Source organism: Rhineura floridana, chromosome 2 (assembly GCF_030035675.1).
Source record: "Rhineura floridana isolate rRhiFlo1 chromosome 2, rRhiFlo1.hap2, whole genome shotgun sequence".
NCBI lineage: Eukaryota > Metazoa > Chordata > Lepidosauria > Squamata > Rhineuridae > Rhineura > Rhineura floridana.
The window spans coordinates 20,915,298-20,939,560 of record NC_084481.1 but is presented as its reverse complement, the minus strand read 5'-3'; the positions used below and the strand labels follow the sequence as shown (position 1 = coordinate 20,939,560).

Below are 24,263 nucleotides of genomic sequence, written 5' to 3'. Positions count from 1 at the left end.
GTTCTGGTCACTACACCTCAAAAAGGATATTGGGAAGCCGGAAAAGGTGCTGAAAAGGGCAACCAAAATGATTAGACAATTGGAGCAACTCCCCTAAGAGGAAAGTTTACATTGTTTGGGTCTATTTAGTTTACAAAAAAGGTTGGGGGGCCATGATATAAGAGTATGAAATTAAACATGATGTGAAGAAAATGGAGAAGTTTTTGTCCATCTCTCCCAGTACTAAAACCTGGAGTCATCCAGTGAAGCTGTATGGTAGAAGATTCGGGACAGACAAAAGGAAGTACTTTTTTCACACAGCACGCAGATGAACAATGAAATTCACTACCACATTATGTGGTAATGGCCACCAAGTCAGAGTGCTTTAAAACGGGATTAGACAAATTCATGGAGGATAGAGTTATCAATGGCTACTAGTCATGATGGCTGCATACTACCTCCAGCATCAGAGACAGCATGTATCTAAATACCAGTCACTGAGGTCCAATAGCAGGAGAGTATTATCAGGCTCATGCCCTGCCTGTAGGCTTCCCATATGCATCTGGATAGCCACTCTGGGTAACAGGATGCTGGACTGGATGGGCCTTTGGTCTGATCCCGCAGGGCTCTTCTTTTGATCAATAGCATAGGTTATTATCACCCATCATTCCCCGATTGTAAAAACCCACACAACAGCCCCCTGCCCATGTGGTGAGGGCCTTTGACTGTTACATTGGTACCATGGGATGAACCACTGGCAAAGACTCTTATGGTGTTGTTGCTGTAACTTGTAAAGGGTAAACTGGAGTCCTTCATTACTGATCCAGTCTGCATCTGTGTTGGAACTGTTTTTTAAAATGTTTTTAAACCCTCTTTTTAAAAAAACCTTTTTTAAAAAAAAGATGTTTTGAAAGCATTTTTAAAATGTTTTTAAAGATGTTTTGTTTTAATGTATTTTAACGTCTGCTTTTATGATGTTTTAAAGTGATTTTAGTGCTTTTGTTTGCCGCCCTGGGGTCCCGCTGGGAGGAAGGGCAGGATATAAATCAAATCATCATCATCATCCATGGCTAATATTAAAACAGAGATAAAAACTTTACTTCAGTTGTCTTCGAAATAAAACACTAGTTAATGGAAAATGCCAAGATGCTTTAATGAAAACATCTAATCATTTAGAATCAAAGATAAAAATGCTATTTTACATTGCAGTGTGTGGGTAGGGGGAGTGTTAGTCAAGGTGATTTTCCTTATTTCCCTTTTTGGATTTTTATGTTTTTTAGTCTGTTTTGATGTGTGGCAAAAATGCTGGGTGTTGGATATGAATTTCAATTATTTCAATACATTTAACACAATTAAGATGCTATTGGCATATATCTATTAAAAACCCATGTCTAATCACATTGCCATTTTCACAACACCCATATTTAATGGAATAGTCTCTGATATTGTAGAATAAAAGAGATAAATCTGTAAACTGTAACTATTACGGAGTTACTCTTATGACCATTGTGTCTCATTACATGTCCTCACTGTCAGTACTGGTATTACTCTAAACTTTCATTCATTATCACATATTGGTTTGAGTCTCAGTCTTAAAACTAATTTAACTAATGTTTAACGTATATATATCTCAGGAGATATCTCCTTAGCCTTGGAACGGCAGCATGCAGGCAGATTTGAATAAAATGTATACAGTGTGCAATGACGGGAATTCAATTTTTATTATTAAAAATGAAATGTTTTACTCCTCAAAGAAAATGCTGCTATTACATTAGCTTAATAAAGTCTCTTTTTATTACAGTATCTCTTTTCAGGAAGGGCAATGTGTGCTTGTGGATCCCAAGGGAATTGTGAGGAAAGAACAAGATAAACCACACACAACTGCAAAGTATTGTCTTTAATAAGGTAGGCTTTTTTCAAGAATGTCACAAAGAAACACATTTTGAGATCCAAAATTCTTGCAGACCGCTTGCTTCCAATGGAAAAAGCAGAAGCCCACACCCAGAAAGCCTACCTCAACTTCTGTTAACTACTTAAAATGCTGCAATCCTATATCCATTTTCCTGGGAGTAAGTCCTATTGAACTCATTTTTTGTGCCACAAGGAAATAACTCAGCAAAAAAGAAATTTCAGGCAATAGGTTTTGCTTCAGAAAATGTCTTTTGCAACTAATGTTAATAAGAGATGTATGAACTTCGACTGGTGTACACCTTTGTTGGGGTCAGGTGTAGCAGCTACAAGATTATGTTCAGATCTATATTTGTCACTTTGGGAAGCAGCCCAATCTGTTCCAAGTCACTCTATGGTTTTTCTGATTTGATTCATGTTTCGGTGCTGACACAGCTTTTTTTAAAACAAAGCTGTTTCCCACCATTCACTATTATAGGGAATCAAAAAATGGCTGTAACCTTTCTTTATATATTTTTGATAGGATGAAATTTGCAGTCATAGCAGTCCCTCCGGAGGGGATTAAGCCCATCATATTATAGGCAAATACATCTGGGGGTTAGAAAAAGGAAAGTTGTTTTTATTTTACCATGGAGAGGGAGAGTGGAATGAAATTTGCAGGCATATTCACCCTTATGGAAGGATGGCCACAGTAATGGAAAGGCAGCCATTACAGTTGGGGGTGTATAAAAAAGGAATCACTTAACTTCACTTAGTGTTTTGTGGGAAATTGGGCTGAAATTTGCAGACATGAGAGAAGTGCACCAAGGTAACAAACTTGCCAAATTGCAGACAATAAACGTTCCTGCCCATTTGGCTGGGGCGAATTTGCCTACACCCTATTAGAGGGAAGGCTCGGGAAGGTTCCAGAAAATTGTGTAATAGGTCAGGTGGCGCATATTGACCAATTGGGCAAGGGTTTTGAGCAGCTATATATAGCCTGCTCCTCCTTAAGTGCGTGCCTTTTTTCGCCTTGCGGCATGTTGGAAAGGCTCTGTGACTGGTCTCGACCTCGCTGCCTCGCCCTAGCTCCTGTTTCGTTGGTGGTTGTATTGTGTGACGAGTTTTTTCCTGCTTCTAATTTGTTGCTTAGTTTAATTGTGTTAGTGGTGTACGGGTGGGGGGGGAATTCCCCCTTTTCCCTGTACCCCATTGCCCTATATACCCACCCTCTTCCACTCCCCGCAATATTTGTTTTTTCCCCAATCTTTAGCTGGGATGTTAACGTAGCATATTCTTTATTTTCCTGGCTCTATAATCTGTTCTTGTGCTTTTGCGGCTCTGCTATTGCCTGTTACATTAATATAGTATAAAATCCGTTGCTCATTTACCACGTCGCGGTTCGGCGCGTGCCGGGCGGCCCCTTGCTTTGTTTATTTCTGCATTGTGGGCTTACCGTGCTTGTTTGGGAGTTTTTATTTGCGGAGGATTCAGCGGGGCGACGCCCGCGGGTGGCCCGTCTGCATCGTGTGGGGCCGTTTAAGTCCCCGCACTGTGCTTGCCTCCGGCTTGATTGTTTGGGGATTGCAGTTATAGTTAGCTATTTTTTGTCGCCTCTGGGAGTTTGCCTATTGCCATTAGATTACCAGGCTATTTCATTTAAAACTCCCCCTCCCCTTCTCTCAGTTCTATTCTTCCGCTGATCAGCTGTGAGGCTGGATCAGCTGTGAGGTGGCGCGGGAGGCTTTTCCTTGTTTCCCTCCAGCCGTTTGTATCCGTTTGAATTTCCTGCTTTTTTGGTGTTCTCCCCAGTTTGGTTATAATTTATATTTGCAGCATTCCTCCCACCCCCTATTTGATATAGCAATCAAGTAGGGATTAATTAATTGGTTTTGAATTAATTAAATAAATAAATAATAAATAAATAAATTATAAATATATATATATATATTTATTTTCAGTATAACTTAATATTTGCGTTATATTGATAATTAATTGATTAGTAGGTGTTTTAATATATATATGGGGAATTTCTTTGCGTGAAGCGATCAATTATAGTAAGTACTGGGAAGTGATTGGTGCTTCAATTTTTAGCCCACCCCCCTCCCCCTCAATTTTAAAATATATTGTGTTTCAACTTCTTTTGGGCTATTTGCATTGTGCGTTCGGTTGCATCGTATATTCCTATAATAGTTGTTGTTCTTGTTGTTACTATTGCCAAGTTTCACTGGAATTCATCATGCCTCTGAAGAAGGTTCAACAAAAGAGAGGGGTTCGTGCGGTGAAGCCGGCCGCTAAGCGACCCCCTGCACGGCAAGAGTGCATTTCCTCGAATGATGAAGACGACATGGGGACAGTTTGTGCTCTGGTGGCGTATGTCGAGGCCCTTGAGAGGGAGAGAGGGCGCCCTTCTGAGCCAGGGGCTGGGCCTAGCACCATCCCTTCAGGTAAGAAGTCGGCCCGCTTGGCTACAAAAGCGACTAAATCTGTTATTCTCTCTGATTTGGTTGCCAGAATTGGTACCCTTGAAGCGGCGGCGCCCAGAGATGCCTCCACTGTCCCTTTGGCCCAAGCTGGTCCATCAGTGGCTCCTTCGGCACTCATCTCTCCTGGTCTTCCGATCTGTGCTGGTGCTAGTATTCCTCAGGATCAACTTCAGCAGATTCAGCCGGACACGCAAGTTTCTCTTCCGGTTACTTCTGCTGTTGCCACATCGGCAGTGGTCGCGTCGCCAGCTGCTTATACGGGTGAGTGGGGTGTACCTTTACATTCTGATGGTGCGCAGGTTCAGCAGACACAGCAAAATCCTGTAGCTATTACTGCGCCTGGTGCTGCACAACAGTCCCTAGTCTATATGGGAGGCATCTTAGTCCCACAGCAGCCCGTGCTTCCTTGGCCCTAGGCAGCGGTAACCCCATGGCAGCCGTCATTGGCCTCCACTAGTACAACGGCTACTTTGCTGCCTCTCCCCTCTGGCGTTTATCCGCAGGGTGATGCTTCCCTGCCATTGGGCGATCATCTGCTGTCTTCAACTAAGGAAAAGATCTGGCAGGGTGAATACATCGATATATTCACACTACTTTTTCGGGAATCTGAAGTGAAACACAAGGATGGCTCAGATTCCAACGAGCGAGAAGTAGTGATAAAAAAGAAGGTGGATCGCATATGGCCTAATTGGCTTAATGCGTTTACCGTATATATGGGTGTGATGACTCAGGTTTATCCATCCAGGGCCATGTCTCTAATTAAGTATCAAGACATCATTCATAGAGCCTTTAGAGAATTCTCTGGGACCGCTTGGTTGCGGTATGATAAAAATTTTAGGCAGAGGGCCGCTTTGGACCCCACGCTTCGCTGGGACATTGAACATCCTGGTCTTTGGCTGCGTTCTATGACTTCAGCCAGACCTTCATTGGGAGATAGAGCCGATAGTGGGCATCTTTTGGTGAGTTCGCAGACTTCAGTCTCCGGTTCCACCCGGGGCTGGCAGCGGGTTCAACCCCCTCAAGTCTGTTGGTCCTTTAACAGTTCTGGACGTTGTTACAGGCGCCAATGTCGGTTTAGGCATGCATGTGGACTCTGCGGTGGCACTCACCCCAGTTCCACTTGCCAGAGAGCCCGTCCGGCTCGCCGGGGACCAGGGGAACAACAACAACCTAAACGTGGATCCGGCAACAGGGGCAGTATGTCGCAAGGCCAGTAGCCCTATTAGGTTGCTTCCCCTAGCCAGATTATTGAACAGTTAGCCCAACAGAGTTCCAGCTAGGTGCCTCTGGTATGGTTTTTCAGAGGGTTTTCGTATTCCTTTTGAAGGCCGGAGGGTTCCCACTTCCACTGCCAACCAGACTTCGGTGTTGGCTTTGGCTTCTGTAGTCCTTAAAAAAAAATAAAAAATAAAGAAATAGCAGCTGACAGGATTTCTGGCCCCTTTTAATTATCCTCCCTTATCCAATTTGAGAATTTCTCCTATCGGAATTGTTCCCAAGAAACAGCCAGGCGAATATCGCCTTATTCATAATTTGTCTTTCCCTAGAGGTGCCTCTGTTAATGATGGAATCTCATCATTATATACGTCCGTTCGCTATACTTCCTTTGATGAGGCTGTTAAGGTAGTAAGGAAGGCTGGAAAGGGCGCTTTGATGGCGAAGTGCGACATTAAGTCTGCATTTCAGTTGCTCCCAGTTCACCCTGGAGATGTGGATTTATTAGGTTTTCAATTTCAAGGCCAATACTATGTAGATAGGGCAATGCCTATGGGATGCTCTGTGTCCTGCGCGGCATTTGAGACCTTTAGCACATTTCTGGAGTGGGCTTTGAGGACAAGGGCAGGTTCCTCCTTGTCTGCTCATTATCTGGATGATTTTTTGTTCATTGGCCCTGCAGGCTCTTCTCACTGTTTGCATTTGATGCGAACTTTTGAGGAGTTAACTAGGGAATTGGGTGTCCCGTTAGCTCCCGAAAAGTCAGAGGGCCCTGCCACTTCCCTTTCATATCTGGGAATTATTTTGGATACGCAGTCCCAGTCTTCTTGTCTGCCTCAGGATAAGTTGTTAACACTGCAGCAGAGACTGTGTTCAGTTTTGGCTCTTAAAAAGGTCACACTTGCTCAGTTACAAGAGCTTCTGGGTCTTCATTTAGTCTTTGCTTCTAAAGTTATTTCGCCAGGTAGGGCATTCCTTCGTCTTTGTGACGCTATGAAGGGAGTTCGTTCTCGCTTCCATTTTGTTAGGGTCACGTCAGGGATGAGGGAGGATTTGGCAATGTGGCTTACCTTCTTAAATGATTATAATGGCCTCTCCTTCTGGCGTGAGGACTTATTATTGGAAGCTGAGCTTCAGGTGCATTCCGATGCCGCGGGGGCATTGGTTTCAGGGTAATCTTTAGGTCTCATTGGTGCGCTGAGAGATGGCCCGCTAATTGGTTACTTTCTGGGATTATTTCAAATATGACCTTTCTGGAATTCTTCCCAATTGTGGTGGCGGTTTACATTTGGCCTCTAGCATTCCAAAATCGCACTGTACGTTTCTGGGGCGATAACCAGTCTACAGTGTGCGTGGTCAATACCCAGACTTCCAAATCACCTCAGGTGATGCGCCTGGTGCAGGCCTTTGTGTTACAATGTTTGCGATTTAACATTTTATTTGTAGCGTGCCATGTTCCGGGGCTACAGAATTGTGTTGCTGACGCTCTCTCACGCTTACAGATGGCACGCTTCAGGGAATTGGCACCAGAAGCGGCTCAGGATTCTGTCCCAGTCCTTTTCTTCCTGTGGAGCCTTGGGAGTTAGAAGTTGGGGCCGCCATAGCATCTGCGCTTGCTCCAAGCACTCAGAGAGTGTATCAGTGGGCTCTTGTGATGTTCCAGGCTTTTCGTGCCAAGGGTGCTTTACCTGATGAGTGACCTATTCCTGTATCGCACTTGCTGCAGTTTATGTTATATTTAAAAGGGCTAAATAATTCTGTTTCTACTGTCGCCGGACACCTCTCTGCGCTGGCCTTTATTTCCAAGGCAAGAGGAATGCAGGATCATTCTGTAGATTTTAGGGTCAGGAAGGTCCTTCAGGGTTGGTCGCGTTCCGCTCACAGGCCCACTGACTGAAGGAGGCCAATCACACCCGATGTTCTCCTTCAGGTCCTGCCTTTATTTAGGTCTCTGTGCTCATCTCAGTATGAGTCGCACCTGTTCGCCGCAATAACACTGACGATGTTCTACGGTGCTTTTCGCCCTAGCGAAGTACTGGCTTCCTCGAAGCGCGATGTGTCCTACCGAGCCTTCTGCTTTGGCGATTGCACGCTAGGTGCAGATATAGTTAGGCTTTCCCTTCGAGTCTCTAAGACTGATCAAAAGGGCCGTGGCAGTATTATTTCATTGAGAGTTTGCCAGGTCCCTGAATTGTGCCCAGTGGCTGCAGTGCGTTTATTTTTGTCAATGAGGCCAGTGGGCCTGCGTTACCTCTTTATACATGCGGATGGTTCTGCCCTGACTCAATTTCAATTTTGGGCCGTTGTTCGGCGGGCCTTGTTGGCCAGTGGTCGCGATGCTGGAGTCTATGGGCTGCATTCCTTTCGGATTGGGGCGGCTACGGCCGCCGCCCTCGTGGGCATGAGCATTCAGGATATTCAGGCGATTGGACGGTGGCGTTCTTCCGCTTTCAAGTCTTATATCAGGTATTGATTCTGATGTATTGTTCTTTCTTTTCTTAGGTGTGCTGAGCCTTCCGGTGCCTGCGAGGGTCATCCTGTGTGGCCACTCGGTTTTATTTTGGGCCCATCGGAGAGACTTTTCTACGCTTGCTGGGACACAGCTGCAGCTTTCCGCTAGAGCAACGGTTGGCTGGGAGGCTCGGAGGGGCATGCTTTGGGATGCGCTCATGCCTTTGGTGTGTCACCTTATGGCATCGCGTAACCAGCCACATGTGTTGGTGGTTCATTTAGGGGAAAACGACTTGGTGCAGCAGCCGGGTATGGATTTGCTGCTTAAGATTACCCGGAATTTTAATGCTCTTATCCGGTCATACCCGGACCTTGTTATAGTGTGGTCCGACATGCTGGTGTGGCGTGTTTGGAGGGGTGCACTGCACCCCAACAGGATTGACAGATCCAGAAAGTGGGTGAATAAGAAAGTTAGGAAGTTAGTTTTGTCATTGGGTGGGGCATTTATTCCACATGATAGGATTCATTTTCATGCTCCATATCTGTTTTGAGATGATGGTGTTCATCTTTCGGATATTGGGTGTGATTTGCTATTGGAGGATTATAGGTTGGGTTTGGGGGCTTTGTTTTCTTTGGGTTGAGGGGACCAAGCTTCAGCGGATCCCCTCTTGTGGCGTTGGATTCGGGCAGGTGAGGTAATTGGGGTTAAAATTGAGGTAGGTGAGGCATTTGGGAAAAGGGCACCCCCTGGTGAAGCATTAAGGCGTAATGTCTGGTGTGGATCCGGGGGGTGTCCACGTGGGACCGGCTTGCGCATCATGGTGAACGCCTGTACGGTGGGGCCAGGATGCGGAGGTTGGAACCACAAACCTGACTCCGATTGCAAGGAGGGAGAAGTTTTCCCACATCCTTGTCTGGGGAGTTGCAGTACGATGTGACTGACTTGCCTCCTGGTTGGGAGGGTCTAGACCCTCATAGATAAGTTGAGCCTCACCTGCCCGAAGGATTTGAGATTCTTTAATTGGCGGATTGGAATTTGATTGATTATGTGTTATATTTTAATAAATATAACATTTCAACCATACATGTGCCACGAGTCTTCCTTGGTGTGTTGGCAAATAGGCCTATCAGCTTTTTGCTATGCACCTTTAAAACTGATTGGGGGAGGGGGAGGGGATAAAATGGATTCACTTTCCTACATGTATGTCATATAGTTATATACCTATATCTAGGTATACCTATATACCTATATCTATTAATGTATATGGATATTGTTTATGTATTTTGCTTTGTAAATTAATTTGATATGTTTTTATTGTACCTTGTGTATTCTGTTGTAAACTGCTTTGAGATCTTTTAGATAGTAAGCAGTCTATAAATGGAAATAATAATAATAATAATAATAATAATAATAATAATAATAATAATAAAGATAGATAGATAGATAGATGATAGATAGATAGATAGATGATAGATAGATAGATAGATGATAGATAGATAGATGATAGATAGATAGATAGATGATAGATAGATGATAGATGATAGATAGATGATAGATGATAGATAGATGATAGATGATAGATAGATGATAGATAGATGATAGATGATAGATAGATGATAGATAGATGATAGATAGATAGATAGATAGATAGATGATAGATAGATGATAGATAGATAGATGATAGATAGATGATAGATAGATAGATGATAGATAGATAGATGATAGATAGATAGATGATAGATAGATAGATGATAGATAGATAGATAGATAGATAGATAGATAGATAGATAGATAGATAGATAGATAGATAGATAGATAGATAGATAGATAGATAGATAGATAGATAGATAGATAGATAGATAGATAGATAGATCCCACTCCCAAACAACAGTGATTAGGGAGCCATGATAAATATTTCGCTCTGATTTAAAGCAAGACGTATAAATCACAAAGAAGCTATCTTTCCCCCCCTCCCTTTATGTTTCCCTTATGCATTATAAATTTCACTTCTGGAAAGCCCCATCCTTTACCCACCACACCCTCACATTTCCCTTAGAGAGTGAGACATCATTTTTCTCTGGTAAGGCACAATATCATACAGTATCACTTTATACAGTGTTATTGTTGTTTTATGTCTGAGACACAAAGTGCAATGAGGCGTTCTGTGTGGTCCCTGATCCACCCTGTCACACTTCATGGGACCTCTGCTTCACTCTGATAAGGCACAGATTCCACACACTCAGCCACATACACTTCTCCTCATGATTCAGGTTTGTACAGAGCAGATTCACACCCCTAATAAATACAGACAAAGGACAATGTTCTCCCTCCCTTCTTCTTCAAGCAGAAAAAACAAAAGTCAGAATGATGGTTTCCAATCAGTTAGACAAAAAAAAGTCTCTACTCAAACCACTAGACATTTTGCCAGTTTTGTTCCAATGAGAGAATTTGCTTTTTTTTTTTCTTTCCAACAAATTGCTCTTGAAGGGCGCACAATATTAACTGCATCATCACTTTGTATACTATATGAATCCACTACTTCAACTTTAGCACACATTACAAAAATGAAATAGCACAACTTGCATGTTGCTTTCATCAAGAGGGTGCAATACATTTATTTTACGGTATTTCTGTCATATAGGAAAGGTTTGAACTATATGTTGCACTTGTCACTGCTCAACCCCACAATTCAGAAATTCAGATTCATGAATTCATACCCTCAAAACATAAATGTGGGTTTTCCTTTGAAACAAATCTTTATATCCACAACCTAAAATCATGACTCTAAAAAACTTTTGTGTGTGCAATATTACTTGCTTCCAGTTATTTTCTACTTCACCCTCATACTTTTCATCATTTCTTTGCAATAATCAAGGCTGGAGACTTACCTTTTGTTGAATGGATGCTGACATTGTCATGAATCTATTGAAAAAAACACCTCTCAAGTCATTTAGAGTTCACAAACAGAAACCAACTTGCAGTCGCAGAAAAATGTATCCTTCCCATTGTCATATTTTACAATGTGTATCCATTCAAATCTCTTGGGGCAGGGCACAGTAACAAATGAAGGATTCATGGTGGGGGAAAGATACTGTAAAAAAGGATTCAAATAATAGGTGGGTGACATGTGCTAATTAACATTCTTGCACGGCACAAAGCAACTGGAAAGAAATTGTGAACCGCAAGGAATAATATTTTTAACAATTCTCCATTCCAATGGCTGGCACCTATTCCACCTATATCAGCAAAGATGTTTCCACAGTGCCCTATGGAGTGACAAAGTGGTCTTTCAACAAGAAAAACAATATTTAGGTCTATTGATATTTCCATTTTTTGTGTCTGTTCTATAAAACAAATATTGTCTAATTATCCATCTATTGAAGCAAATTTGGCTGCCAGACCCAATTTTGGGGAAAGGACACTCTTTTTAAAAAACACAAAAATATTTAGAAACTTGATTTGTTATCAGCACCCGTGGAGCAAGAAGAACAGCAGTTCACTGTGCTGGGTAACTTATGTTCATGCTTGCAAAAGGGTCTGGTCTCTCAGTCTATAGCTGTAACTTCAAGTGAGAACTCAAATACTTTCATTAAAATGTATGAGAGAAGAAATGTGCTCAAAGTTTTGGCACCACAGAAGGCAGTGCTTATTTATCCACCAATTTCAATCAATTTTCACTCTTGGATTATTACTGTGTACTAAAAGAGCCAAACCATTCTTTGGCCATTACAATAGATATCTGGGGAGAATATTCAGGAAAAATACTATGTTGTTAAAAAAAAAAAAGGAAATATTTCCATTACAATGATTCTCTCACACATAAATATTACTTGTGGTATGATGATCTTCTAAACAAGCCTGTTTTAACTTGATACAGCAGTTTCTGACAAATTTTCAGCTGCAGTAATGGATGATTGGGATCTACTGGTAGATGTCTGGGTAGTTTGAAGAAGATCATCAGGATTTCTGATGGGAATGACAACAAAATGATGTAGTGCTGAAATAAAGAAAGTAGGAGCAAGGATAACCAAGAGCGTATGTTTGTGTGGAAAGACTGAGTTCAGTTCAGTTCTGGTTTATTGTCATGTGCCTTCAAGTAGATTCTGATTTATGGCGACCCTATGAATCAGCGACCTCCAGTAGCATCTGTTATAAACCAGCCTGTTCAGATCTTGTAAGTTCAGGTCTGTGGCTTCCTTTATGGAATCAATCCATCTCTTGTTTGGCCTTCCTCTTTTTCCACTTCCTTCTGTTTTTCCCAGCATTATGGTCTTTTCTAGTGAATCATGTCTTTTCATTATGTGTCCAAAGTATGATAATCTCAGTTTCATCATTTTAGCTTCTAATGATAGCTCTGGTTTAATTTGTTCTAACACCCAATTATATGTCTTTTTCACAGTCCATGGTATCTGCAAAGCTCTCCTCCAACATCACATTTCAAATGAGTCGATTTTTCTCTTATCCACTTTTCTCACTGTCCAACTTTTACATCCATGCATAGAGATCGGGAATATCATGATCTGAATGATCCTGACAGTGTTCAGTGATACATACATCTTTACATTTGAGGACCTTTTCTAGTTCTCTCATAGCTGCCTTCCCCAGTCCTAGCCTTCTAATTTCTTGACTATTGTCTCCATTTTGGTTAATGACTATGCCAAGATATTGATTATCCTTGACAAGTTCAATGTCCTCATTGTCAACTTTAAAGTTACAGAAATCTTCTGTTGTCATTACTTTAGTCTTGACGTTCAGCTATAGTCCTGCTTTTGTGCTTTCCTCTTTAACTTTCAACAGCATTCGTTTCAAATCATTACTGGTTTCTGCTAAGAGTATGGTATCGTCTGCATATCTTAAATTATTGATCTTTTTCCCTCCAGTTTTCACTCCTCCTTCATCTTGGTCCAATCCTGCTTTCCGTATATGTTCTGCATATAGATTAAACAGGGTGATAAAATACACCCCTGTCTCACACCCTTTCTGAAGGGGAACCAATCGGTTTCTCCATATTCTGTCCTTACAGTAGCCTCTTGTCTGGAATATAGGGTGTGCATCAGGACAATCAGATGCTGTGGCACCCCCATTTCTTTTAAAGCATTTCATAGTTTTTCATGATCTACACAGTCAAAGGCTTTGCTGTAATCTATAAAGCACAGGGTGATTTTCTTCTGAAATTCCTTGCTCCGTTCCATTATCCAATGTATGTTTGCGATCTCTGGTGTCTCTTCCCTTTCTAAATCCACCTTGGACGTCTGGCATTTCTCGCTCCATATATGGTCAGAGCCTTTGTTGTAGAATCAGTTCTGGTACTCAGAACAAATTCTTGGGCTTGGAATTTTTAAAGATGAAGTGTATGTCTTTTGCATCTAGCTCCAGTTGGTGGATTGCATGGTTCTAGTAAAATGGAAATTAGGTGGCAGGTGAATAGCTACATTTATATTTTAAGACTACAGAGGGTGGCACACGCAGCACTGCCACAATTTGCAGCACGTGCTTGCAAGCCACATGCTATTGTGACACTCCTACAGTGACCTGACATAGCGTCACTCCATAGGGCACTGTGGGAATATCAATAAGGCAGTTTTCTGCTGACCATGACCTTGGGTCAGACTCCTCTTCTTCTGGGGATTCAGAGTGGGAGAGGAAAGTGCCCTCAGGGCCAGCCCCAGAACCACCTAACCAGCTAATGTTGGTACCTCTCCAGTCAGAGTACATCAGGTTGTCCTTCTCTGACACAGAGGACTCCAGTTCAGAAGCTTTAGTGCAACTAAAACGTCCCCCCTTTGTAAACAACTCTTGGCTCCTTCTGGGAGGAAGGGTGGGACAAACATTTAATAAATAAAAATAGACGGCTATAGCAGGCTGTCCTCCTTTTAAATAAAGAGGCGGCTCTCAGTGAAGGTGGAGCTAGCTACTGAGACAGAGCTGCAGCTCCTATTTATGGCTCAGCCTGAGGATGACTTCTGCTGAAGAAACATCTAATCTCAACACTCAGGAAGTCTTCAGTCCTGCGTGGAGCTGTCCAGGATTCCCTTGCCTGACAACAGAACATTGCCTGCTGCTGCCACTTGCTAAATCCATATTAGGGAGCAAAGGCGTGCTCCGGTCAGTACCAGGGCCCTTCCCCAAACCCTGGGATGTCAGCAGCTGCCTGACCATACTGGATGCTGCTGTTGGTCCCAAGGGGAAAAGCATATCTTTCACATAACTCCCTTAATTTTGTGGACATTTCAGGATATTTATCACATATGTGGGACTGGCCTGCTTGTTAAACTTGTTCTGGATGCAAGGCAAGCCCAGTTCCTGGATGACCTCATCAGTACAGTATTTTGAGGTGGATTCAGATGAACAAATGAGGTGATGACAAGGTATTGGGAAATATTATGTGTGGAGAGAAGAGCTGAGAAATCCTGCCACTGTTTGAATATATTCCTTCCTTTGGGAGGAAGGGCAGGATATACATTTAATAAATAATAATAGTCAGTTCTCTGAAAGGTCATTAACAAGTAGTGAGATCAAAGCTCACCACACACCTTCCAAATATTTACTTTAAAGAGTCAAAGCCTGTCTTCAAAAGATCTCCTGGGGCACATTGCATTAAATTAATACAAAGAACTACTCAGTTGAGGGGGGAAATATCCCATTCTTCAGTTCTACAACTCTCATAACAGCTTACACAGAACTGATGCATACCAACAATACAGAATATTACTAAAAGAAGCAAAACATGATAAAAGAATAGAAGCATTAAAAACAGATCTAACGTACAGTATATAACAGACTTGATTTTTTAAAAAAGAAAAATCCCCAAATGTCAAAAAGACATGAGATTTGGCATCAGCCAAGCCTCCCTAGGGTGCCACAACTGAGAAGACCTTTTCTGCAGTCACTTAGTATTTTGGCAGGTTTGTGAGGGAGTGAGCAAGTCCTTCTCATATAATTGCAACAGCAAAGTATCCAGAAACCGGCTACCTGCCCATTACCTTGCCTGGGATAAAGGGGGTGAACTACAAGCAGGACCTGTTTTAACCTCATCTCAGAATTCATTTTGAGATTTCTCCCTCTCCCCAATACACACGTGTCAGCAATTTGTTCCAATGGATTTAGCTTAGTTTGGATCAAAGCTCCCTCTACTTCATTTAACAAAGTTACGGAGATGGAAGGTCTCTAGGGGAAAATAATGTTAATAAAAGGGGTTTTTCAGCCTCCAAGTATGTTGGTCATTGAACTTTAAAATAAATTAGAGAATAATTTATCTATTAAACAAGCCCCACAGTACATATTTTATGACACCAGACTTAATTGCAGGTTAATATACATCACCACACTGTGGCCCCCACCCTCTGGAACTCCCTCCCTTTCGATCTCAGACATGCTCCCTCCCTGTCCAGCTATCGCCGAGCCTTGAAGACCTGGCTGTTCAGACAGGCCTACAACATTGGGACAGATTAATTTTATGTTATAACTGACTTAACGGATGGTTTCTTTAGCTTAAAATTTGATTATGTTGATGTATATGGATTGTTTTTATTCTTGTTGTTCGTCGCCTAGAGTGTCCCTAACCCAGACAGAGAGGCGGCTGAAAAATAAAATTTATTATTTTTATTATTATTATGAGGATTAAATAATAGCCCATCATTTGATGATTAATAAAATCAATTAGTTAGTTTATTTGAAGGGTTTTTATGAAGAAATATGTATGCTGAAGGGAAAATTCAGAACTGAATATTTACTTGTTAGCAATATGAAGGTGGATCTGCCTATCAGCCTTTGCCCTTTATCTTTCATCCTTCTCTCTGGATTCTCATTCTCATGGGTCCAGCTTCCATATTGCTCATTCTCATGGGTCCAGCTTCCATATTTACTCAGTTAATTCCCCCTATCTATATTTCTATTACAACTCCTCTCCTTCTGTGTAATCCTGTTTCTTCAAATATCATCTTCCAATAACCTATCAAGTTCTCAACTGAATGTGGCAAAGATGGAGCTCGCTGTAACCTGGCCACAGAGAAACGTTATCTCAAATTCCCCTGCTTTCTAGGCATGCAATCCACATGGGGGGAAGTGTCATTATGAATATCTAAGTGCACCTTATAATCACCATGTTCAGACAATCATTCGTTTCTTGACTTAATAAGCAGAGACATGAAGAAGCCTTTTGGCTGCACACGCAGCCCCTTCAAGCAAGTGAATAAAGGAGGAAGTCTTCTATTAATTCTATGGTTTGAAGTTGGTTTCATATCCTGGCTTGTTCTGAAGCCATTAACCATCATTTCCAAGTTCAGACAAAAGAGGGAACTATAATTATGAAAGACTTCACAATTTGTTCATTTTCACCAGGACTGGCGCCAGAGGGCCCCTCCTTAGGGTGGGTGGGTAGCGCTCCCTTCCACAATCTGCGACAGCATCAGCTCCTGACCCTTCTGTGGATCACGAGAGGAAGCTCCCAGTCACCCCCCCTACTGCCACGCAGGCCTGTGATGCTTGCCTGCATGCCCCACCTACCTCTCCCTTGACATAAATGCTGGTTGCACTGTGGGCGTAATCCTGCCATCAATCAAGATGACGGCCGAGGTTTCCCTAAGGGGCTGATGCCCCTGCCGCCATCTTGGTTGATGGCATAGATGCCCACATGTAGCATGCTCACATGCCATCAACCAAGATGGTGGAGGAGGCATCAGCCCCTTAGGGAAGCCTCAGCCACCATCTTGGTTGATGGCAGGCATGCGTGCACAGCGTGGGCAGCTTTCACCAAGGGAAAGGTAGGTAGGTGGAGCATGGGTGCATGTGGGTGCCAGGGCCAGCTGGTGCCAGCCCTGACTTTCACAAAGGGAGGCGTAAGGGAGCTGTGTGTGCACTCACATGGCTTGTTCATATCTTGAGAAATGATCGTCTGAATCAGCCCACTGAATCAATAAACATGTTAGTGGCAGCAGCACTCCAAGATCTCAGACATGTATTTTTTTCAAACCATGCCATCTGATATCATTTTAACTGGAGATAACTGGGACCTTCCTGTATGCAATGCACATGCTCCTTAACTCCATATTGTGAAGTTTTTGCTCCTCCACATTACGTTCATCTAAGCTCTGAAAAAAGGTTGACCTCTGCCTCAGAGGATTTTGTGAGATGAACACAAACAGAATAAGAACCCAAACAGTAAGGAAGGGAAGTAAGTTGACTGAAGTCACATCTGAAACTAGACCCAAACACGTTGAGCCTTCGTTGAACACTCTACCATGGCAAAGGGGGGATGCATTTAATGGTTAAAGAGTTCAGTCACAAAGCAAGGAGAAGAGTGTTATCCACTTTCAATGTTATAGGACAGGACAGTGCATACATACTTTCTTGGAAAGACTGTACTAACATTTGCCTTATCACTCTTCTGAATATTTGGCATTTCAGTGACTGTTTCACCACTCCACATATTATAATGAAATTTGTTATGTTCACCCAGAATCTTTTGACTCTGGGAAAAGTGTTTGTTTTACTGCATGCTTGGCTACTATCTTTGCAGATTTAATAACCTTGGTAAAATACAATATTTTATTCAGTAACAGTAGTAGAAAAACTATAAAGTTAGTACTACTGCTGACCTCTTCCTCAGGTTCAAAATATATCACTGTGTCAATATTCTCTACATTCATTATACTAGGCTTTACACACACACACACACAAGGTTATGGTCCCAGAGGGATGAAATGCTTTTCCAAATTAAAAGCAGCGATTTAAAAAGGAAATACTCATGCATTCCACTGTAATTTTTATTTGATATCCTCAAGGCTAACCTGAAAAAAATCAGTCATTTTGATTCAAAGTGAATGTTTTTGCTGGCTGTAACCACGTTACAAATTTAATCGCAGAAAGGAATGAAAGTATGCTGCAAACGTTAATTAGTTCCCACATAACATGGCATTTTCAATATGGCAGTGCCAAAGAAAATCATTAAACCAGTAGAACAGACAACTGGCCTCTGCTGTATGCAAAACAGACCTCCAGGAGATAAAAAAAGGTAGAAGATATTGCCACCTTTGTTCCTATGACTGGCCTAATCTCACTATATGCTGAGATTCCAGAATGAAGCTGAGACAGACCGTTATATACAGCTGCCTGGAATTGCAACCATGGACTACATTTTTTCACGCATACACACAAATACCAGTATAAATATTGGGGGGAGGGGGGGACACACACAATTTATTCTGGGACAAAATATTTTAGAATAAGATTGGTATTTCACCAGGTAATAATAGCAGCATTTATATACAGCACTGCAAGAGTTCAAAGTGTTTCATATGCATTACCTTAGAGTACATCAGGGGTACCCAATGTGGTGCCTTACAGAGACTGGCCATGCTAGATGAGGACTGATGGGGACCAATGGGACTGGTGGGAGTTGTAGTCCAACATCATCTGGATGGCACCATGTTGGCTGTCCCTGCATTACATGCACAAACCTGTAATGAAAATCTAGCAGCTGCTTTTCTTAGGGAAAAACAACTTTGGCAGACATTACTGAATGGAAGGGAGAAATTTCAAACTGGTACATATACTAACCTTTTTCAGCCTGAAGATTACATTGCCCCACTTCAATCCTTCCCAGGGTCACATGCCAGAAGTGAGTGTGCCCCCCAAGTGTGTATGGATTAAAGTGGGGAAAGGATTAAACAGCCTCTCTGTACACCCATTATCCACTCATAGCATGGCCAGGCAAAGAAGCACAGAGTTCATGCGTAGATTGAACTCAAGTAAGCAACTTTGACACTAAATAGTCTTTTGAGAACAAATGGCCATAACATGTTCATGATAACATGTTCATTTGGAAATGAAGCACTGCAAAATTAATGTATCTCAGAACACCTACCAATTTAAAACAGCAAGCAAGCAAAAAAAAAATACACATCCTGAAAAAATATTGGTGGAAAATCAGGACTGCCCATGATTCCTTGTCATCTGTACTGAGAACCAAACAGAGAATGATAGTAGATCACAGAGTGATTCTTTTGGGGTCAACTCCATGTCTTTCCTCTTAATTAGAGAGAGAGAAGGTAGGAAGTCTAGATGTTCTCTTCCTTCTTCCTCATGATCATATGCATCAGCCTTCAAGTACAGTATATATTCAACATTATAGTTTTGAAAGACTGCATGTGACAAAATTAGGCAATTGCAACAACAGAAGATATTATTTCCCTGATGTGTCTCTTCTAGTGTCATACAACAGGCTTTTATTTAAATTTTACCATTGTCCAATTTTGGAAGGCAAGAAGGAATTGAAATAAAAATGTGATACCTGGGTGCGGTTGAAAGCCACTCTTGCAAAGACAGCTTGGGATACACTGGCCCTCTTCAACTCATCCCTGACTTGCTGGTAGATATCTGGAGATACTTCCACTGATGAGTTTGTTGGCTCTGGTTTGACTGTTCTAGGGATGGGTGGATGATTTAGAAACTGTTGGTTAATAGCCTGCGGGTGTTGATGAGCAAGCAGCCGGCTTACTGCAATCTGCTGGTTTATCAAGTGGGCCATTGCTATCTGTTGTCTAACAAGTTGTGGACTGAGTTGAGGTGTAAGAAGACCAGGGCTCATGATTGGTTGCAATGTTGGCACTTGATTTCTGATTGGAGTACTGTGGTGAATTTGACCATGAGGAGACTGTTCATTTGTTTTGCCCAAGGTTGCCAGCTGGTTGATATTTGGTAAGTGCATGGGACGCTGACCAAGAACACAATATTCTGACAGGTTGTCTCTTTCAACTCTTTCCACTGTTAAAATAAATAAAATAACATAAATATATCATAATTTGAGTGGAAAACATAGCAGGAATTTTGAATAAACAGATACACCAGCAATTTAGTGAGTTTAATGTCAACTTTGCTAATGCTACAATATTCTACCCTGAAGTAAAATTAATAATGTCTACCTCCATGAACTTTATATGTAGCAAGGGTTTTCTTTTTTTTTTTAGTAAAGGTTATGGGGAAAAGATACAAGCAACAAAATATTGAATTTTAAGAACTAGATTCACTGTTTGCTTCGATCTTCCAACCAAGCCACTGACAGTCATGCTATTGCTGAATTGCCGAAATGGCAACTCAAAGACTGAGCCTCCAAACACTTAGACCCTAGCTAAAATAGTTGTGCTCAACAACATTGGCACACAGCTAGTAACTCACCAGGAAAAATCATATGCAATGGCCCCAGAAAGGAGTGTGCATCCTCAAGCCCTATTGACAAGAAGAGACAGAGGGGAAGGTACATCTCTAGCTGCACTGTGCAGAGACAATCAGAAACACACAGGATGACTTGCATGCATGGTTGCATGGGCACATACATCCAGTCCCATAGATTCACACCCACACATGTCAGGTTAACTATGCATAGCAGCATCACATTGGAAGGAAAGCATAGAAAACTGCTCTTCTGTCTTCCTGCTTTTTGTTGCTTTATTATGTCTTCAACTAGTATAACACTTCTCCATAAACTCTTGAAACAGTTCATAATATTAAAACAATTTATAACACAAAATATGAATAAAATAATACACCATTTTAAAAAAAACAGAAAACCAACTAATATCTTAGATCACTTCACCAATGTTCAACAGCATCTGCGTCAGTGAACAAAGCTTCTTGAACTAGACTGTTCTTTCTCCCCTTCAAGAATGTAGGGGTAGTTCAGTATTCTATATATATATAATATAGAATACATAATAATACTCCTACTAGATACTGCAGAGTCAGGCAGTTCAAAATGAATTGTGGAACACATACCCTGTTGTCTCAGTACTTTAGACAAAGTCTTTTTTAGTAGGGATTCCAAAGTGCAAGCGGTTCTCGTATCCTAATCCTTGCTAATGTGTAACATCCGAATTAGTGCTAAGAAACTTTCAAGCCCTTTACTGAATTACATCCAGTTTTGACGTGGTACTTGTGAACAGTGAGGTATTTCCTTTAAAGGATTGCCTTGTTTTGTGTTTTAATCCTATAAAAATTACTATAAAATTAAACACCTGATATTTTGTCTTATTTCAAGAAATAGAGAGGAAAATTATGCCTGGATTTATACAGCTGTAAAATCAAGAACAGTTTGCCCCAATGTAAAGACTGGCCTTCTTTACTAATTAGTATGTAAGAATTTTAAAAATAGGGACTTAAATCTGTTAATTAATACAGCCAAATATATTTGAAAGTTTGCAAAACCGAAAATATATTTCTTGGTTGAAGTTATGCTTGCCAACTTTCCACACAGACCCAGGTTTTGAGCCAAGTTACATACCCCTTTAAAAGTAATGTTTTAAAATGGAAATGTTGCCAGACCATTAACCTTGTCATTGCCAACCCTTACAGCAATAGCACACATACTGTCTGACTAGTATTCAATACAATATGTTTCCTTTTATTATCAGGGCCCTTTCTGAACCACCACACCAGAAATACATTTCCTTTCATTTTATACATTCCCTAATAAGGACTGCACTACATGGAAAATGTCATGACACAAAAGTCTACCAATAGATTGGAAAACCTATGTCACTTTCCAACAGTGCAGCCCAGATCATATTCCACATCGTTACCATCTCATATATTCAAACCTTAGGACTTTAGATAATCAACTATCAGTGAAATAGGGCTTAGCAGAGCCATGTTATATTGGAAGTCAGATTGCAGCATCTTCAGTTGAATGTTTTACCACAAAAAACCACTTATCTACTGATCAATCATATAAAGAGGTAACTATGTAACAGTGTTTATTAAGCTGTTAAGTTCTGCATAACACTGGCATAGAGGCAATACCTTAGGTTCTGTCCAGGTTTTTTAAGATTTGAATCAATATATGAATGGCCACCGGAAGAGAACAAGTTTATGAAGTCACAATACCACCAGCAGCCTCAAGGAGGCAGTTTTGCTATAGTCTGCTTGAGTGATATGCTGTTAACACAGGCTACATAATTACTAGCCTTGACTTCATAGAACCACTCTAGAGCCTGGGAGGTGCTTTTCATGTGGTAACTTATTTTAAAACTGTGATTATCTTAATTACTTATTTCTTTTAATCACAACCCACTTAACCCAATTACGAGCAAGGGGATAATTTCAAAAATCTCATTTCCAGTCAACATTTAACTTTATGTTTACCCCAGCCTTCCATCAATACTATTTACTCTCTCAGGCCTAAAGAACTATATTTGCACATCTGTGACTGGTGAAGCCAAGAGGACAGTTCCACCGTAACATTTGGCAGCCACTGGGTGACTCCTGGAGTGATTTCCTGTGAACTACACACAAATGAAAAATGTAGCACAAAATGGGTCATCATACACTATGCTTGCCAATGATCCAACTAATCTTAGTATCCAGAGCCAAGCTGTAGTTCACCGGAGCTTCTGTATGCAAATTCCATTGATGGAGTATTCAAACAATACATCGATGCACGCATAGGAAATTAATCTAGAGGTCTTCCTGTGGCTGCAAAATGATGGCCAGAGAAACTGCTGATCACCAAAGTATTGGGGATTTAAATAATTTTCTACAGTTTAAAACCACAGATTTCTCCTCAAAATATAATTTTTGAAGAAAGAAACTGAACATAACACAAGGTATGTCATAGTACTGAGCTAATTTTGGGTGGGGCAATGAAGAAAACCAAGTTCTAGAGCAATCAGAAGGTTGCATTTGAAAATAATTTCTGCTATTTGGCAAGCATCTGCAAAAATGTTAACAAACATATCAAAGGATCTATGCCCTATTCTGCAGGCAATACTTGGGCACACGAAACTTTTAACAATTTGTTCTGGAAAACGCGCCTCTCTCTTTCAGGAAATGCATTTTCAGATATGAATAACACATTCAACTGACTCAAGCACAAAACTACTGAAAAGTCAAGGAAGGTCAAACAGCCAAAAATCAGCAGACATTGGAGGCGCTAAGTCAGAGAGAGAAAGAATATCATTTCCTTTAGCAGCTTTAGAGTGTTGTGTGTTGTGTGAAGAAGTCCTTCCCTTTGTCTGACCTGATCTTCCAACATTTAGCTTCATTGGATGATGCCAGGTTCTAGAATTATGAGAGGAGATAAACTGATCGCTCGCTCTCCACTTCCTCCACACCACATCTGGAGCAGAACAGGTTAACCACTCCTGTATTATATGCTTACTTCTCATTTATATACTTAAGGGATTCCTTTATAATCTTTCTTAAACTGGACAAGGAAACAGCCACTACCTTCCAATAATTTTTTCCCCTGCACTGATAAAATGGCTCTGGAAGGTGTTAGCATGAAATAATGATATTCAAATTTTGGAGCATGCTAAATCATCTCTTCTATACTGGGGGAGGTACAGAAAATATTCATATTAATAGTAACTTGGTCAGCCCAGTCTACCAGACAATTTCATCACACATATTTAGTCATTAAATTGCCTATCAAAACTGTCTTAAAGCACTGTGTAGTGAAAACATCACTTTGTATACTGAAACTGAGCAACATACACCTAAATATTTTTTTTAAGATATTTTTTCTGAATTGCACTCATTCTGTTCTTTCATGGAGAACCGTCATACAAGGACAATTATATTAGTAAGTAGAAAAAGGGCATCCATCATACAAACTATTTCCACAGCAATTGTTTATGGTAACTGATGGTCAAGGGCACAATCCAACTCATCTACACCAGGCTGAGGGGAGTTGAATGTGGCAGACCCCTGGCTCAACTGGCAGGGTCCCAGCTCCACCAGGCTTCACCAGCAGAAGCTTCTCACCCTGGCACAGCCATGGTGGAGACAGAACCCTGCCAGCTCAGCCAGAGGTCTGCCAGGAAAGCCCAGCCCAGCGGAAGGGGTACCAGTGGAAGCTGGCATAAGGCCCAAAAAGCGGGCATTCTGGGGGCGTGTCAGAGGAGGAGCTGAGAGGGGGACTTACGCAACATCCAACTCCCATTCGGAGAGCTCCTGCGGGTCCCGATACAGGCCAAAGTTGCGCCAAGAACAAGATCAGTCTAAGAAAATAATTATAATGGAAGTCAATGGGGAGCGCTTACTCGCCAGTAATGGTATTTGTGAGAGTCTGATTTTTCTTTTCCATACATGAGCACAACTCCTGGCTGAGCCAACATTTCGCTGGCTCAGTGGCTCCAAAACAGCAAATGGATATCGCGGACCTTCCAGCCAGCTACTCCTCCACCAGTACCCCTTCTGCCAGCTTCTCCTGAGTTGGATTGCTCTGTAAGTGTGTCTTCAAATCTGAGGCT

General features: G+C 41.5%; 1 protein-coding gene across 10 annotated transcripts in view; it reads right to left on the bottom strand.

Moving 5' to 3' along the window:
• Window positions 1-24,263, bottom strand: part of SATB2 (SATB homeobox 2) — a 198,332-nt gene that overhangs the window by 74,726 nt on the left and 99,343 nt on the right. For 8 of the 10 annotated variants that reach the window (XM_061608085.1, XM_061608082.1, XM_061608079.1 and 5 more), the window contains 2 exons: window positions 20,194-20,244; window positions 19,310-19,782 (listed from right to left, as the gene is read on the bottom strand). In XM_061608085.1, the coding sequence (XP_061464069.1) occupies window positions 19,310-19,782; window positions 20,194-20,244 (524 nt within the window). The remainder of the gene's footprint in view (window positions 1-19,309; window positions 19,783-20,193; window positions 20,245-24,263) is intronic. The other 2 variants (XM_061608087.1, XM_061608080.1) reach the window with 1 other exon arrangement.